At 44.7% G+C, this 15,000-nt stretch overlaps 1 protein-coding gene across 3 annotated transcripts in view; it reads right to left on the bottom strand.

Moving 5' to 3' along the window:
- LOC123149820 (chromatin structure-remodeling complex protein SYD) overlaps nt 1–13,013 on the bottom strand; it is a 31,009-nt gene extending 17,996 nt beyond the window's left edge. The window contains exons 1-11 of one of the 3 annotated variants that reach the window (XM_044569556.1): nt 12,730–13,013; nt 7,931–8,044; nt 7,791–7,852; nt 4,816–5,021; nt 4,019–4,741; nt 3,728–3,930; nt 3,113–3,312; nt 2,968–3,032; nt 2,059–2,888; nt 1,789–1,886; nt 1,495–1,680 (exon numbers count right to left, since the gene is read on the bottom strand). In XM_044569556.1, the coding sequence (XP_044425491.1) occupies nt 1,495–1,680; nt 1,789–1,886; nt 2,059–2,888; nt 2,968–3,032; nt 3,113–3,312; nt 3,728–3,930; nt 4,019–4,741; nt 4,816–5,021; nt 7,791–7,852; nt 7,931–8,035 (2,678 nt within the window). In that variant the 5' untranslated portion in view covers nt 8,036–8,044; nt 12,730–13,013. Of the gene's footprint in view, nt 1–1,494; nt 1,681–1,788; nt 1,887–2,058; nt 2,889–2,967; nt 3,033–3,112; nt 3,313–3,727; nt 3,931–4,018; nt 4,742–4,815; nt 5,022–7,790; nt 7,853–7,930; nt 8,045–9,042; nt 9,062–12,729 lie in introns of those variants that run through there. The other 2 variants (XM_044569558.1, XM_044569557.1) reach the window with 2 other exon arrangements.
- Nucleotides 13,014–15,000: the final 1,987 nt, after the last annotated feature.

The following is a 15,000-nucleotide window of genomic DNA, read 5'->3' as shown; positions in this document are numbered from 1 at the left end:
GGCTTGGTTTGATAGGTTCAGGCGTGCTGTCCGTGCTATGGGGTATGGTCAATGTAATGGTGATCACACGGTGTTCTACAGACACTCACTCTCTAATCGAAAGATCACCATTCTTGCAGTTTATGTGGACGACATTATCATCACCGGAGATGATGAGGAGGAAATAAAGAGATTGAAGGGGTGTCTGAGCAATGAGTTTGAGGTGAAGGATTTGGGCAACCTAAAATACTTCCTTGGGATTGAAGTGGCCCGGACAGAGAAGGGAATATCTTTGTGCCAAAGGAAATACACCTTGGATCTCTTGAGTGACATGGGCATGATGGGATGCCGTGCAGCCCCTACGCCGATTGAACAAAATCATCAAGTGACAGCTCAGTCAGGCGAGCTGGTGAATAAGGAAGATTATCAGAAACTAGTTGGGAGGTTATTGTACTTGTGTCATACCAGGCCTGACATTACGTATGCCGTGGGTGTGGTGAGCAGATACATGCATGAACCAAGGAGTGGGCATCTTGATATTGTGCACAGAATTCTGAGATACTTGAAGGGGACTCCAGGTAAAGGGTTGTGGTTTGCGAAGAGTGGACATCTTGAAGTGGATGGCTATAGTGACTCTGATTGGGCCAGTTGTCAAGATGATAGAAGATCAACTTCTGGCTACTGTGTGTTTGTGGGAGGAAACTTGGTGTCGTGGAGAAGCAAGAAACAACCTGTTGTGTCTAGATCAACAGCAGAAGCCGAGTATAGAGCTTTATCTCAAGGGTTATGTGAGATGCTCTGGGTGAAGTACCTACTGAGCGAGTTGAAACTTCTGAGGAAGGGACCCTTGAAGGTGTGGTGTGACAATCAGTCAGCTATAGCTATTGCTAATAACCCAGTTCAGCATGATAGGACAAAACATGTGGAAATTGATCGCTTCTTCATTAAGGAGAAACTTGATGCTGGTATCATCAGTCTTACTCACGTCAGCTCTGGGCAGCAGTTTGCAGATTGCTTGACAAAGGGACTGGGAACGAAGGACTGTAACTTGGCATGTGACAAGATGGGGATGATAGATATCTACCACCCATCTTGAGGGGGAGTGTTGAACCGGTATGGGCCCAAGCCCATCAAGCCTTGTCACTTAGGGCCCAAGCCCATGTGGAGGTACTGACCTAGAAGGAGGCATCCAGTCCTCCCGTTCTTAGCAGAGCCGCCACACACACATACGAAACAGCCAAAACAAGGTGAGTCTGCGACACAACAGCAAGAATAATGTAAACAGCTTTTGTTGTGGCTCTAATGCAGATGATATTAGCCTATACACAATACCAAAATGAAAGTAAAGCTTGATAGTCACTGCATTGGCAAATACCAAATAGACCCCAAATCATCAGTACTGTAAAAACGGAGCATAGATGCCACAAATACTTGAGAATATTGCGTAAGAAAAAATTTAAATAACATCTACATACTAAAGGGGTCAGAATGAAGAATCAAATATAGTCATCCAACCTGTGAGACTCTATATCAGCAAAGAACTCTTTTTGCCTCTCACGTATTCTTTTTTGCCTTTCCTCCTTCATTTTCTGTTCAATTTTTTCAAGCTGTTTCACACGGCGTCCATGCCGGTGTTTCTTTACTGCTTTTACACGCTCCAAATCAGCTGTATTAGGCTTGAAAAAGTCTGACAAGAATTCACTGCCCAATATAAGCAAGAAATTAGAATAGGGAAGTTACAGCCATAGAAACATACGGTAAGCACAAGGAGAGAAACTGAAGACTGATGATCTCCAATGGCAAGCAAACCTGCGCACACGACGTTGAAGTGAGAGAAGTTGAAGCTTTTTCAATTCAATGACACTCTTTGTCTTTGCAGTAAGATCTTCAGATGAACTAACACTTTCCTGTAGGATGAACAAGAACTTAAAATTTTGCAACCAACAATTACAGCTGCTACAGTGAGGGAAAACTGGACATATGAAACAGGAACTCGCAAAAACTCATAAATATGTACACAGTATTTCTAAATGACACTCCCCCATTTCAAAAATAAATGTGAGGAAGGCAGAGAGAGACCTTTAACTTCTGATAGGATGCTGACATCCTTTTATGTGCGCTCTGCTGCTCTAATACCTTCTTTTCATTTTCTCCATATTTTCTCTTTTGATAATCCACGATCCATTTTTCAGTCATTGTGTATTTTGGAGGAGTTGATGCAAAATCATCATGCTCAAATAGATCGTCATCTCCTTCATCAGCTGATCGATCAGACATCTCCCCCATCTGGGTACAATGTTCAACCTCATTTCTATCTGTATCTGGAGTTAGATCCTTTCCTGGTAAATTGGAGTTGTAACCATCGATAGGCATGTGATGAAGCCTCGAAGGTGGATATGATTCTTTAGATGCTTCATCCTGTAATCGATCTTTGGTCAAAACAGCAGCTTCAAAATTTGGATGTTGTCTATTACCACCCAAAGAAGATGGTCCCTGGCCTCCGAAACTTAAATTCCTGTTCAAATTTTCTGCATCCGTCCTGTAGGCCTCAGGGGCATTTCTTCTTTTATCTCCCTGAAAGTATGACTGCTGTGGTCCAGATGGCACAGGGGATGCTATTTCTTGGGAGCGCATTTCAGAACTTGAACCAGTTCCCTGCATAACAGCTTGCTGGATATTTTCCATTTCCATCGATGACTTCTCATGTTCAGCTATATTGATCTTCTTCTTAATTTCCGAGTCCTTCAGTGAAGAGTCAGCCTCTGCAATGCTGCCTGCAGATGTGGATGGGAGTCTAGACATATCACTTTGGCTGCCGAAAATAGCAGAGTTTTCCTGACTGTTTCCGTTTTCCCTTACAGAACCATCAGCCACTCTGCTCTCGTTACCTCCCTGACCCGCGCCGCCACCTGTTTATTTAATTATAAGCTCATCATGAGTACAGAAACCTTGTCAGCTCACACAATGTTTTCTGTTCTTAGTTCTTACCCTCTGCAGTGGGGCCTCCACCTAAGGCAATTTCAAGGTGCACCTTTCTGGGCTGCATATTATTTCTACAAGAAAGAGTAGCTAAATTAGTACTACAGAGATGAACTTCGGATACCAATCATCCTACAGTGCTCTAAGCATGTACCTGAATGCAAGAAATACTAAGCACTGTGCTCGGAGCTGCTTTAACTGTTGTTCTTTGAAAGGTGTGTTTGGAGAGATGTGAGACGTTTGATATGGCCCAACATTTCTATTCGGGAGCGAAGACAATCTGGCTTCTTGCAAAGATGATTCGGCCCTCTGTGGTGCTCTGGTAATATTTTGCCTTTCTTGCATTGGACTGCCCTGCAAAGTCGTATTACATGGATGCATCAAATAAAGCACCTCTACTTGAGATACAGAAATCAATTAACATATCACTAAATGACCAGACAACAAAATTATTAATCTTGCAGGCAGAAACAGCTTATTTATCGGTTGATCAACCTGAAACCTGGCAGAAAGTCTATCAAGGCACGCAAATAGACATACACGAAACCGGCGTGCAATACACTTGTGTTCGAAGCTCGAGTACAATCTTATGCAAATGAATACCCTGCATTATACCATTACTACTAGGCACTTCCGTAACAGGTTACCATTGGCGAACACAGCAAAAAATATTAGCTTTTCAATTAAAAGATTTTTTAGAAGGGCCAAACTGTAGCCGAAATAGCATGTTAACACCCCGGGTCTTTAAGGATTAAACTACAGGCCTTACATGCACAATCCCCATGTTAACTCCAACTTTAGCAGCAGAATGAAGTTCAGTGCCGGTATTGCCAGAAGCCGAATCCTTGCCCTTGTCCAGAAACTGTGAGCCACCTCCAAAGGAGGAAGACATGTAAGGAGGGATTTTGGGAAAATCCATCTGCGATGTGGGAGTAGGGTTAAAAGCTCCTTGTGACCCTACATTAATTTTCCCTGCAGTATAAGCAAGCTCATTAAGGTAAATATTTGTAATTCAAGTCTTTCACAATGCTGTTATGTCATTATTTTTTAATGGAAGTACCTTCAACCTTAACTCCTGGTCGCATTAAGTTGGCAACAGAACCTTGAGTATTCTTAATAGCTGAACCTTGTGAACTTTGATTCCAGCCAAAACCAGTGTTAAACATATTTGTTCCTCCCAGTATACTTTTCTGCAACTCAGTGGGGATACTACCAGAAGCCAGCCCTTCAGCAAAATTTGAAACTTGTGACATTGCGAACGGGTTTGATGGTTTAGTATTGTCAATAGTCCTCCCAGCAGAAGCTGGTGGACCTTCCTGGTGAGCCCTGAAAAATGATGCACCACCAGGTAAGGGTGGCACCTGAGCAGTAGCACCTTGCAGTATATGTGATTGCTCAGGCTCAGCTCCCCTGGAGGGCTGACCTTGTGCACCTGCTTTGCCAACCTGTTTCCTTTTTCTAATATTTTGTCCACTTGAGATACCATCTGATTTTGAGTTTTCTTCAGATTGCATATCCCCTGCTGCTTTTGAATCCATCCTTTTTCTCTTGGAAGAGGAAGCTTTCTTGCTTGTTTTTTCATCGGACTTCAAAGAATCATGTGAATTCATAGATCTAGTGTCCTCCATTTGCAGACTTGCAGGGCTTTCGACTCCAGAGGACCTGCCACTCTTTTGCGACATGGAGCCTTGATGAATATCAGATCCTGCGACATCACCCCTATTTTGTCCTGCTGGAACCCTGCCTGGAATATACACCCCAGGCCTTGCCATATCTGCTGAACCTAATAATATAAAATAAATCATATCACATCTCCAAAACAGTGACTGCAGTTTCCTTTCCAAATTGGTTGGTTACCTGGTGGCAAATGCCATAATGCAGCTTGACCGCTGCTCTGGGATGCATCACTTCCAACCATGGAAGACTGACCACCAATGATCTCCTTGTCCTTAGACATAACGCCACTAGAATCTACTGCTTGTGGACCGCCGGCAAATGGAACTCGTGATGATCGCAGTGCATCCATATCAATTCCATGTTGACTTACAACAGTCTCCATGGCCCTGCAGGCAAAAATTACGGATGTTATGGGCATCTTAGAAACTAGAAAGAGGAGAGAAGTCAAGCTAGAGAAAAATTGAAAGTTTGATAGAACTCTCTGACATACACAGAATCCTTTCATTTGAAATTACAAACACTCAGGTACAGTAAACCTAACCAAACTGGATTATTTGTATTACTATACTTATACTACACGTTGCAAACAGTACATTTGGTAAATCATCTGACACCACCTACTATAGAGTATAAACCATAACGCACTCAATATCATAATGGAGTATAAGCTCTACCAAACAAAAGATACTTAATTCTTTTGGTGCAAAAACAACCCCAAATTTATGGAAAACGATAGCTCCAGTTGACAGCACTGATGATTGATTCCAGACAAATGGTGCGCGCAAGGTTCTACACTCTTAAATTGTCTAAGGCAAAGGCTGCGTTTGGTTTGGCTTTCGCTGTGGATTTCTCTCCTTCAGAGCTGAAATCACAACCAAACGGCAAAACGAGCGAACGCGATTCCCTTGAAAGCCATCGCAAAACACATGTACGAGTGAAAGCGGACGAAGAGGTGCTTTTCTGGCTTTGGCTGCATGGCTCCCTGAACCTACATCCACTTGAGATCAAATTACTCACCTTCACCGCCAAAATAATCCAGCCGGTACGTCCACGAGAGACAGCTCTACCAAACCCATCGAGTAAGGTCCTTTTCTCGTCCCCCACCTCTGGCGATTCTAGGGTTCATTAGCACCGCCGGCCAGCTGCTGGTCACCAGCTCGCTCCCATGTCACTGACGGCACGTCGCCGCAAGACCGCCGGTGGATGCTTCCATCCCTTCATCCACCTCGGTCAATTGGACTCCTCTTCCCTGCTCCACCCCCACCCCCTCATCTACCTCCACCAGTGTCCAAGGTTACTCGGACGAGCAAGGCCACCGCCGACCATGGCTGCCTGACCTCTGCTACATCCCCCATTCGAGGTGTACTACTGCCGCTTCCCTCGCCCATGTACATGTCGTTCCTTTCTCCAGATTTGCCCCACTGGAGATGTACGACCATTGCATTTTTTGGTGATATGTTTATGTTGTATGGCAGTAGTAGCCTATGGTCAGACTGGAACCAGATTGATGTGTCTGTTGATATGTAAATTTTGTATGGCACTGGTGCATCTATTTTGTGATATGTAGAGCTATATATATTTTTATTAATATGCATTAAAACAAAAACTCCATGAAATAATTAACTAGGTAACTGGTTGAATAGCTATATTTACGAACTAGGTCAACCTGTAATGATGTTTTTATCATTAAACAGTATGTATCCAATGTCTCGGCTTTTAAGGGTATTTCAGACATTTATCCCCGCAGCCGCACTTCAGACAGCTAGTTTGCCAAATGGCTTCACAGCTTTCTCACAACACACCGTCCACAGCAGCTTTCCCACGGTACATCTCTTGCATCTGCTTTCAGAAAGGGTCAGTTTGGTTCGCTTCCTCACCTCTTTATGCCTGGCCTGGAGCTTGCCTGATACTAGCCTGGAGGTTGTTTCGATGGTGTCCTGAGCAATGAAATGCTTGCCTGGCCTGGAGCATTTTTCATGTTGATTAGCCTGGCTGGAGCACCAGGCACGGGCGTTAGCCTGGGGCAGGCGTATGGAAATGGATGCCTGGCCATCTATAAACCTGCCTGGGCACGCTATCCCATGCAAATAGCTTTGTCTAGAGCTTTTATTTATATTTTATTCAGAGCTACTATCAACCAATAGGCTATTACATCCAGGCCACCAACCAAACGCTTCATGCCCAGGCCAGCCTGGCCAGGCACAAATCAGCACCAAACTCAGGCCCAGGCCAAGCTCAAAATCCACAGCCCAGCCAAACACAATCAAATAGTCTTAAAAATCTCGCTACTCCCATCAAGGATAGAGGATTTCAAGAATCAAGATCTATTACTACAGGCTAACATGTCAACCAAAAGACAAATATTATCAGTTGTAAGCCTCCAAATGACAGCTCGCTACTCCCATCTTACTCCTACTTGCACTTCTCTGCCGCTCCCTCTTGCCATCCTCCAACGACTTCTCTCCCTCCTCAATCTCCATCTCCATGAGAAAGGCTGCTCAGAGGGAGGATGTTGAACTTCAATTTGCCCATGCATTTTGGGGTTGTGGATATCGTACTACTGTGTAAGTGTGTATTAACAGTTCACTACATAGATGAGGAAAGTGTCCATCACTGAGCTTCAATCCCCTCCTGTCTCCCTCATTGAGCCTGTGTCCAGGGGCGTCTGGTCTTTCTGCTTATTCCTATTTTCTTCACCTAAACTAGTTGGAGCAACATTTAGTACCTAGGGAGAGTACCAAGCTACAACCTCGCTGCAACAGCATCTAGATGGTTAGGCCCCCTCCTTGTATGCTATTCCAGAATTGACAATGAGTACTAACTGATGTGTGAAATCTAGTTTGATGATGGCATAATTATAATTAAATAAGCAGAACTTTCGAACATAAGAACAACACATCAACAATTATCAAATCTGAAAGTCAAGAATAACAAGACAACATGTCTAAGACACAAGGTAGAACTTTAACTACTCCCCCCAATCCAAATTAGTTGACACTGGTTTAGTACAAAGTTAATACAACTAAACCAGCATCAATTAATATGGATCGGAGAGAGTAGTGTTTTTCTAACAGAATATTTGACTAATATTTACAGTAAAATTGATGGCAAAAAAAACTTCTGAAAAGATAGCCAAGAACAAAAGAAATATTTACCTAGATATGACCTGATAGGGAAGAGACTGCTCTTTTCCACTTAACTTCATATGTTGACATATCTAGAACATTGAACAAAGAAACAAGGTTATGGTTGAGTTAAGGCTTTTCATGTCCTGTATATCGGTTGCGCTGCATACCACATAAAGTTTTGTTGCTAATTTAGCGGGCTCATCCTTTGATTCCAGAATGAGTTTTTGAAGTAGCTTCGCAGCCTCCACTTCAACATGCTGTGATGAAGCCATTTGCAAACTCTGCTTGCCATCAAAATAAGATCAATCAAAAAGAAGATAAATAAATTATATAAATTATAAGTTATAAGAGGCAAACCAGTACGCCATTAGTTAATGTAGGAAAACAAACGTGATAGATTTCGATAATCAAATACAGTACATTGAGTACAGATACAGCAGCATGAATTTCAGAGCTAATTTTGTAGACGCAAACTGTTAATGCAGAGCAGCAGGTTTAGTAAATTGCAAACAGGCATACCCTACAGTTAAATAGCTACCAATAACAGAACTTCCAAAAAAGTTGCTATAGAATTTGCATGTTCACCACATGTAATGCTATGTAAATTAATAGCAGGCATCACAATGGCATGCATTCAAGCTGCTCTGGAGAAAGTAGCAGAGATACCACTATATGCTGAGCTAAAGTTAAAAAATGGTATTTCTTGCTTCATGATAGCGTGGGACCGCTCCACAAATTCTGTGAATAACAACAAAATAGCGCCACTCATTTGATCTAAAAACAAATAGTGCCACTCTTTGAGAAAAGCAATCAGATGCGTGATACTGATCAAGCTTCACTAACAAGACATCCCACCCTATAACACAATTCACAGACCAATTAAGTGCAACCAAAAGCTAACCAATCAGGTCATGACTAGGCAATGCACACAAGGAATAAACCCAAGTCACACCCAAATAATCCCTATCGGAACCGGGAAAAAGACGAAATGTTTAAAGATGAGATTATTGCACAGAATAGGCCAATTACTCCACATGGCGCGCTCAGAGCTACAAGTTCTCGCTACAGAAGCAGCTCGCTGACCCAAATCACATAAGGCTCCACGAATTCCAGTTCCCAACTTATGCTTCTACGAACTAACCCTAGCTGGGAACAGAGCTACACTAATCGCGCGAGATCTGAGACCACGACCCCCAAATCCACCCATTCGGGGACCACGCGCACGCTCCCGTGAGCTTGAACCAGAAGGAAACTAGCAAGACAAGTCTTCGCGGCTTACAGTGATTGGGGATCGAGGGAAACCCTAGCGGGAGAACGAGACGGGTGGAGACGCGGAGCCGCCGACGGGGAAGCTGGTGGTCGCCGGCGGCGGCGCGGGGTCTCTGGAGAGCGCGACGGGAAACGATGAGCTGCGCGTGAGCTACGTACCCGAGGTCGAGCATGCCGCCTCCGCCATTTTCCACTAGATCTGTGCACTGCTTGCCTCCTTTTTCTTCCCTTTTTTTCTTTTCAGTTCCTCTTCTCTGGCCGCTGTCTTGTGTGTGTGGTGGGGTGGGGGAGAGAGGAGGGGGGGTTTACCAGTATTTAGCTAGTGGAAATGGGTGAGGGCCGAGGCCCGAGGGCCGAGGGCAGTGGGTACCCGGTGGGCTGGGCTTTCAGCTTCGTTGGGGCCAGGGCCATGGCGTGTTATCCCTAAACAAATGCCGGAGGCCAAGTTCTTTCTCCCGATTCTCAAGATTCTAGGAGAATCGAACGAAAGAAAAACTGGGTCAGTCTTGTTCTCGAAAAGCAAATGTTGGAATCGGAGTGGAATCACGATTCCAATTCATACACTTTTGACGTGGAAACGGAAAATTCAGGATCAAATTCCATTTCATAAATCTAGGACCATCTCAATGAAATATAACAAGGTGTAATTGTAGGCTTGTTGTTATGAAAACAACTCCCAACTAGAGGTATTCTTCGTAACGCGGTTTTGAGTATAGTTAGCTTGGGTTCATACGTACATGGACAAAAACAAATACAACAATATTTTAATAATAGGTTTCGTCGTCTCGACAAAGCACGGAATCTTGCGTTAGGAAGGCCTCGTGGGATGGGGTGGATGGTCGCGGGCTTGTGATGCGACTCCTCGAAACCTTCTTCCGGACTCATGCCTAAGGTCCATCCAAGTTGTAATGCAAGAGGTCTTTTGGATTGAATTGTTAGAGGTTTGGGACAAGATCTCCAAAAGAGATATGTTAGGGAAATGATAATTGATCATAACAACAACAACAACAACAACAACAACAACAAAGCCTTTAGTCCCAAGCAAGTTGGGGTAGGCTAGAGGTGAAACCCATAAGATCTCGCAACCAACTCATGGCTCTGGCACATGGATAGCAAGCTTCCACGCACCCCTGTCCATAGCTAGCTCTTTGTCGATACTCCAATCCTTCAGGTCTCTCTTAACGGACTCCTCCCATGTCAAAATCGGTCGACCCCGCCCTCTCTTGACATTCTCCGCACGCTTTAGCCGTCCGCTATGCACTGGAGCTTCTGGAGGCCTGCGCTGAATATGCCCAAACCATCTCAAACGATGTTGGACAAGCTTCTCCTCAATTGGTGCTACCCCAACTCTATCTCGTATATCATCATTCCGGACTCGATCCTTCCTCGTGTGGCCACACATCCATCTCAACATACGCATCTCCGCCACACCTAACTGTTGAACATGTCGTCTTTTAGTCGGCCAACACTCCGCGCCATACAACATTGCGGGTCGAACCGCCGTCCTGTAGAACTTGCCTTTTAGCTTTTGTGGCACTCTCTTGTCACAGAGAATGCCAGAAGCTTGGCGCCACTTCATCCATCCGGCTTTGATTCGATGGTTCACATCTTCATCAATACCCCCATCCTCCTGCAACATTGACCCCAAATACCGAAAGGTGTCCTTCCTAGGTACCACCTGGCCATCAAGGCTAACCTCCTCCTCCTCACAGCTAGTAGTACTGAAACCGCACATCATGTACTCGGTTTTAGTTCTACTAAGCCTAAACCCTTTCGATTCCAAGGTTTGTCTCCATAACTCTAACTTCCTATTTACCCCCGTCCGACTATCGTCAACTAGCACCACATCATCCGCAAAGAGCATACACCATGGGATATCTCCTTGTATACCCCTTGTGACCTCATCCATCACCAATGCAAAAAGATAAGGGCTCAAAGCTGACCCCTGATGCAGTCCTATCTTAATCGGGAAGTCATCGGTGTCGACATCACTTGTTCGAACACTTGTCACAACATTATTGTACATGTCCTTGATGAGGGTAATGTACTTTGCTGGGACTTTGTGTTTCTCCAAGGCCCACCACACGATAATTGATCATAGATTGGATTTTATTGGTCTTTTGGAAACCAGAAAACATTTTTTTTCTAACAATGAACTACACTCTTTGAGTGGTAGAAAAAAAATAGTGGCATTGAAATCATCCTAGGTGGAGGTCCAGTGGGATTTTAGTGGGTATTAGTAAAAATGTGTTTGATATTATCCAAGTGGAGAGGGGAGAGTACTTTATTAGAATATTACTTTTTGATAAGATTGCCAAATTTAATTCGGATCTCATTACTGCTTATGGTGATGCGCACTTGGAAGGAAAAGCTAAGTTCCTAGATGAGTTGGCTAGAATATATCATGATAATCCTCTACCATGTTTAGTAGGTGGGGATTTTAACATAATAGGAAAGAGCTGTGAAAAAAACAAATCCAATGATACTGATCACTAGAGTTTTGTGTTTAATACATCATTTTTAACACGCCGAGTTGAGAGAGAAGCCTTTAAATGGGAGAAATTTCATGTGGGTAAATAATTTGGAGGATGCTACCTTTGAAAAACTAGATAGAGTATTCTTCTGCCCTAAATGGGAGGAACATTGTCCTTTGTCTATGTTGCAAGCCTTTGCTAGCGAGGTTTCTGATCATACTCCTTTGTTTTTAGATTATGGAGATCGCTGCCATGCCCCTCCTATTTTTAGTCTGAGAAATCATGGATGCTTATAGAGGGTTTTAGAGATTTTGTCTTTAAAATTTGGAATCAAAATTATTATGGATCCAAGTTCGAAAGAGAGTACAGATACAGCAGCATGAATTTCAGAGCTAATCTTTGTAGATGCAAACTGTTAATGCAGAGCAGCAGGTTTAGTAAATTGCAAACAGGCATACTCTACAGTTACATAGCTACCAAAAACAGAACTTCCAAAAAAGTTGCTATAGAATTTGCATGTTCACCACATGTAATGCTATGTAAATTAATAGCAGGCATCACAATGGCGTGCATTCAAGCTGCTCTAGAGAAAGTAGCAGAGATATCAGTATATGCTGAGCTAAAGTTAAAAACTGGTATTTCTTGCTTCATGGTAGCGTGGGACCGCTCCACATGCTAAAAATTCTGTGGATAACAACGAAATAGTGCCACTCATTTGGTCTAAAAAAATAGTGCCACTCTTTGAGAAAAGCAATCAGATGCATGATACTGATCAAGCTTCACTAACAAGACATCCCACCCTATAACACAATTCACCGACCAATTAAGTGCAACTAAAAGCTAACCAATCAGGTCATGACTAGGCAATGCATACAAGGAATAAACCCAAGTCACACCCAAAAGATCCCTAACGGAACCGGAAAAGAGACGAATGTTTAAAGATGGGATTATTGCACAGAATAGGCCAATTACTCCACATGACGCGCTCAGAGCTTATAAGTTCTCGCTACAGAAGCAGCTCGCTGACCCAAATGACATAAGGCTCCACGAGTTTCAGTTCCCAGCTTATGCTTCTACGAACTAACCCTAGCTGGGAACAGCGCTACACTGATCGCGCAAGATCCGAGACCGCAACCCCCAAATCCACCCACTCGGGGACCACGCGCACGCTCCCGTGAGCTTAAACCAGAAGGAAACTAGCGAGACAAGTCTTCGCGGCTTACAGTGATTGGGGATCGGGGGAAACCCTAGCGGGAGAACGAGACGGGTGGAGACGCGGAGCCGCCGCACGGGGGAGCTGCTGGTCGCCGGCGGCGGCGCGGGGTCTCTGGAGAGCGCGACGGGGAACGGTGAGCTGCGCGTGAGCTACGTGCCCGAGGTCGAGCACGCCGCCTCCGCCATTTTCCACTAGACCTGTGCACTGCTTGCCTCCTTTTTCTTCCCCGTTTTTTTCCTTTTCAGTTCCTCTTCTCTGGCCGCTGTCTTGTGTGTGTGGTGGGGTGGGGGAGAGGGGATGGGGGTTTACCAATATTTAGTATTTATTAGAGCATCTCTAACAGACCCCGCAATATCTTGTAGTTCCCACAAACGTGTATATGCAGGCTGGCGCGGATAAGGTCCGACTCAGACCCTGCAAAACAGAACCGTAAAAAAGATATTCGGTGAATATGCATTTTTGTGAGTCAGCTATGCGGGATCTGCTCGGGCACCGCCGCGTCGACCCGCAACCGAGGACGCCCAATTATCAAATTTGACATCGATTTCAACAAATAAGTTCAAATTCAAATAATAAAACACAGTTCACGCGCAAATAAAAGCTTAAGTTTTTTAAGACAAACGCAAAAGAGGGTCTTGCAAAAGTGACGATCACGTTCGACATCATCTTGATCGATCTTCACTCCGTGCCATCGAGTCCATGGAGTTCACCTCCGGCGCTTGTTCCAACTCCTGCACCGAAATCATCGGCTGATGCACTGAACACATCGGTGACATTGGTCCAAACCCCACTGAAAAAACATCTCTGCCATTGTAACACGCACTGGCCGACGCAACCATTTTCCTCTTCAAGATTTCTCTTGTTGCCATATCATGACATTCTTTGGTGAGGTCGTCCATATCATTGCGGTTCATTGTCATGATCTTGTTTTCTTCTGCGAGCAACTTGGACATGGCTTCGTTTTCAGCGACATGTGCTCTTCTCTCCTAAATGGCTGCTTTGCGCAGTCCCTCTTCCTTGAGCAATTGCCATTTTTCTTGCTTTCCTCATGCCTTCTTCTCGACCAACTCTTTTTTGATCTCCAACGTCTTCACTAACATCAACTCATTTGATTGCACCATGGCATCAATCTTCTCCCTCAAGCTCGACGCTTCGTGCTCTCTCTTCATCTTCTCCTTAGTATTCTCGTTGCCATCGGGCTTGTTCAGTTTCTTGGGCCATCGTCATCCTCATCTTCATCAATGTTTGTAAGTGAACCTTACTTCAGTGGGGTTTCTTTGTCAATCAACTTCCACTTCTCGCATTCTTTGAGCAAATCCCAACAACGCTCTAGTTTGAAGAATTTGCCTTCTGAAGCTTCCATGTCTTTGTATCTTTGTTGGGCAATTTTGTCCTACACAATTTGAATGATGTAATCATTTCATATGATGCAATCATTTCATATGATGCAACATGATGTGCACAACTTGAACAAAGTCAGAACAAATTCACATAGTCAGATTCCACGGTTCCACTTGGAGGTGCATTGCATACTTGCTCCAAGCAAGCTGCCCAACGGCTGCAAATAGGCTGGATCACGTCCCAACGACCTTGGAGCGACCGAAAGGTGCGTGGAGCCCTATTGGGATACTTTGCCATCATGCAGAAGTATTGATCTCCGATCCTTTGCCAACACCTCTTGGCGGTTTGAGAAGTACCCGTGCATGCATCAAGAGACACCGCACTCCAAGGTCGTGTAGTTCTTCGATCTCTGGCTTTTTCCACTTCTTGCTTGCGATTGCTCATACGCCCCCTCATCGTTCTCCTCAACTTCTTCTTCACCCCCATGATCATCCACGCCGCCCTTTGTTTCATTGTAATCAAATGCGGCGAACGGGGCTTGATCGATGTCAACGGCTTTGGTGTTCAACAAGTTCACGAACTCGATAGTTGCATTTGTTCGAACCACCGCTATAGTGAATGGCAACAAGTCACGAGCCATCACAAATGGCGAAAAAGCAAAGAAAAATTCCATGACCGGAGAGGCATACTTTTCGGCCATTTCGTCGAACACCTCGCTTGCGGTGGGAGCAGCACCGTTGAGCGGCATCGTCGAGGAACCTCTTTCCGGACCAGAGGGAGTGGATGAAGGAGCCGGCTTCTTTGTAGCCGTAATCCTCTTTTGCTTTGCGCCGGAGACCTTAGCGACCTTCTCCGCCACCGGCCGAGATCGTGCAGCGGCGTCGGCGCCCGGAGCGCGGGCCTTCTGGTGGGGGCAGCCGGATTCCCGCCCTGCATG

Source organism: Triticum aestivum, chromosome 7A (assembly GCF_018294505.1).
Source record: "Triticum aestivum cultivar Chinese Spring chromosome 7A, IWGSC CS RefSeq v2.1, whole genome shotgun sequence".
In the NCBI taxonomy this organism is placed as follows: Eukaryota; Viridiplantae; Streptophyta; class Magnoliopsida; order Poales; family Poaceae; genus Triticum; species Triticum aestivum.
The sequence above is the reverse complement of the archived record's forward strand: the minus strand, read 5'-3'. Positions and strand labels throughout refer to the sequence as shown.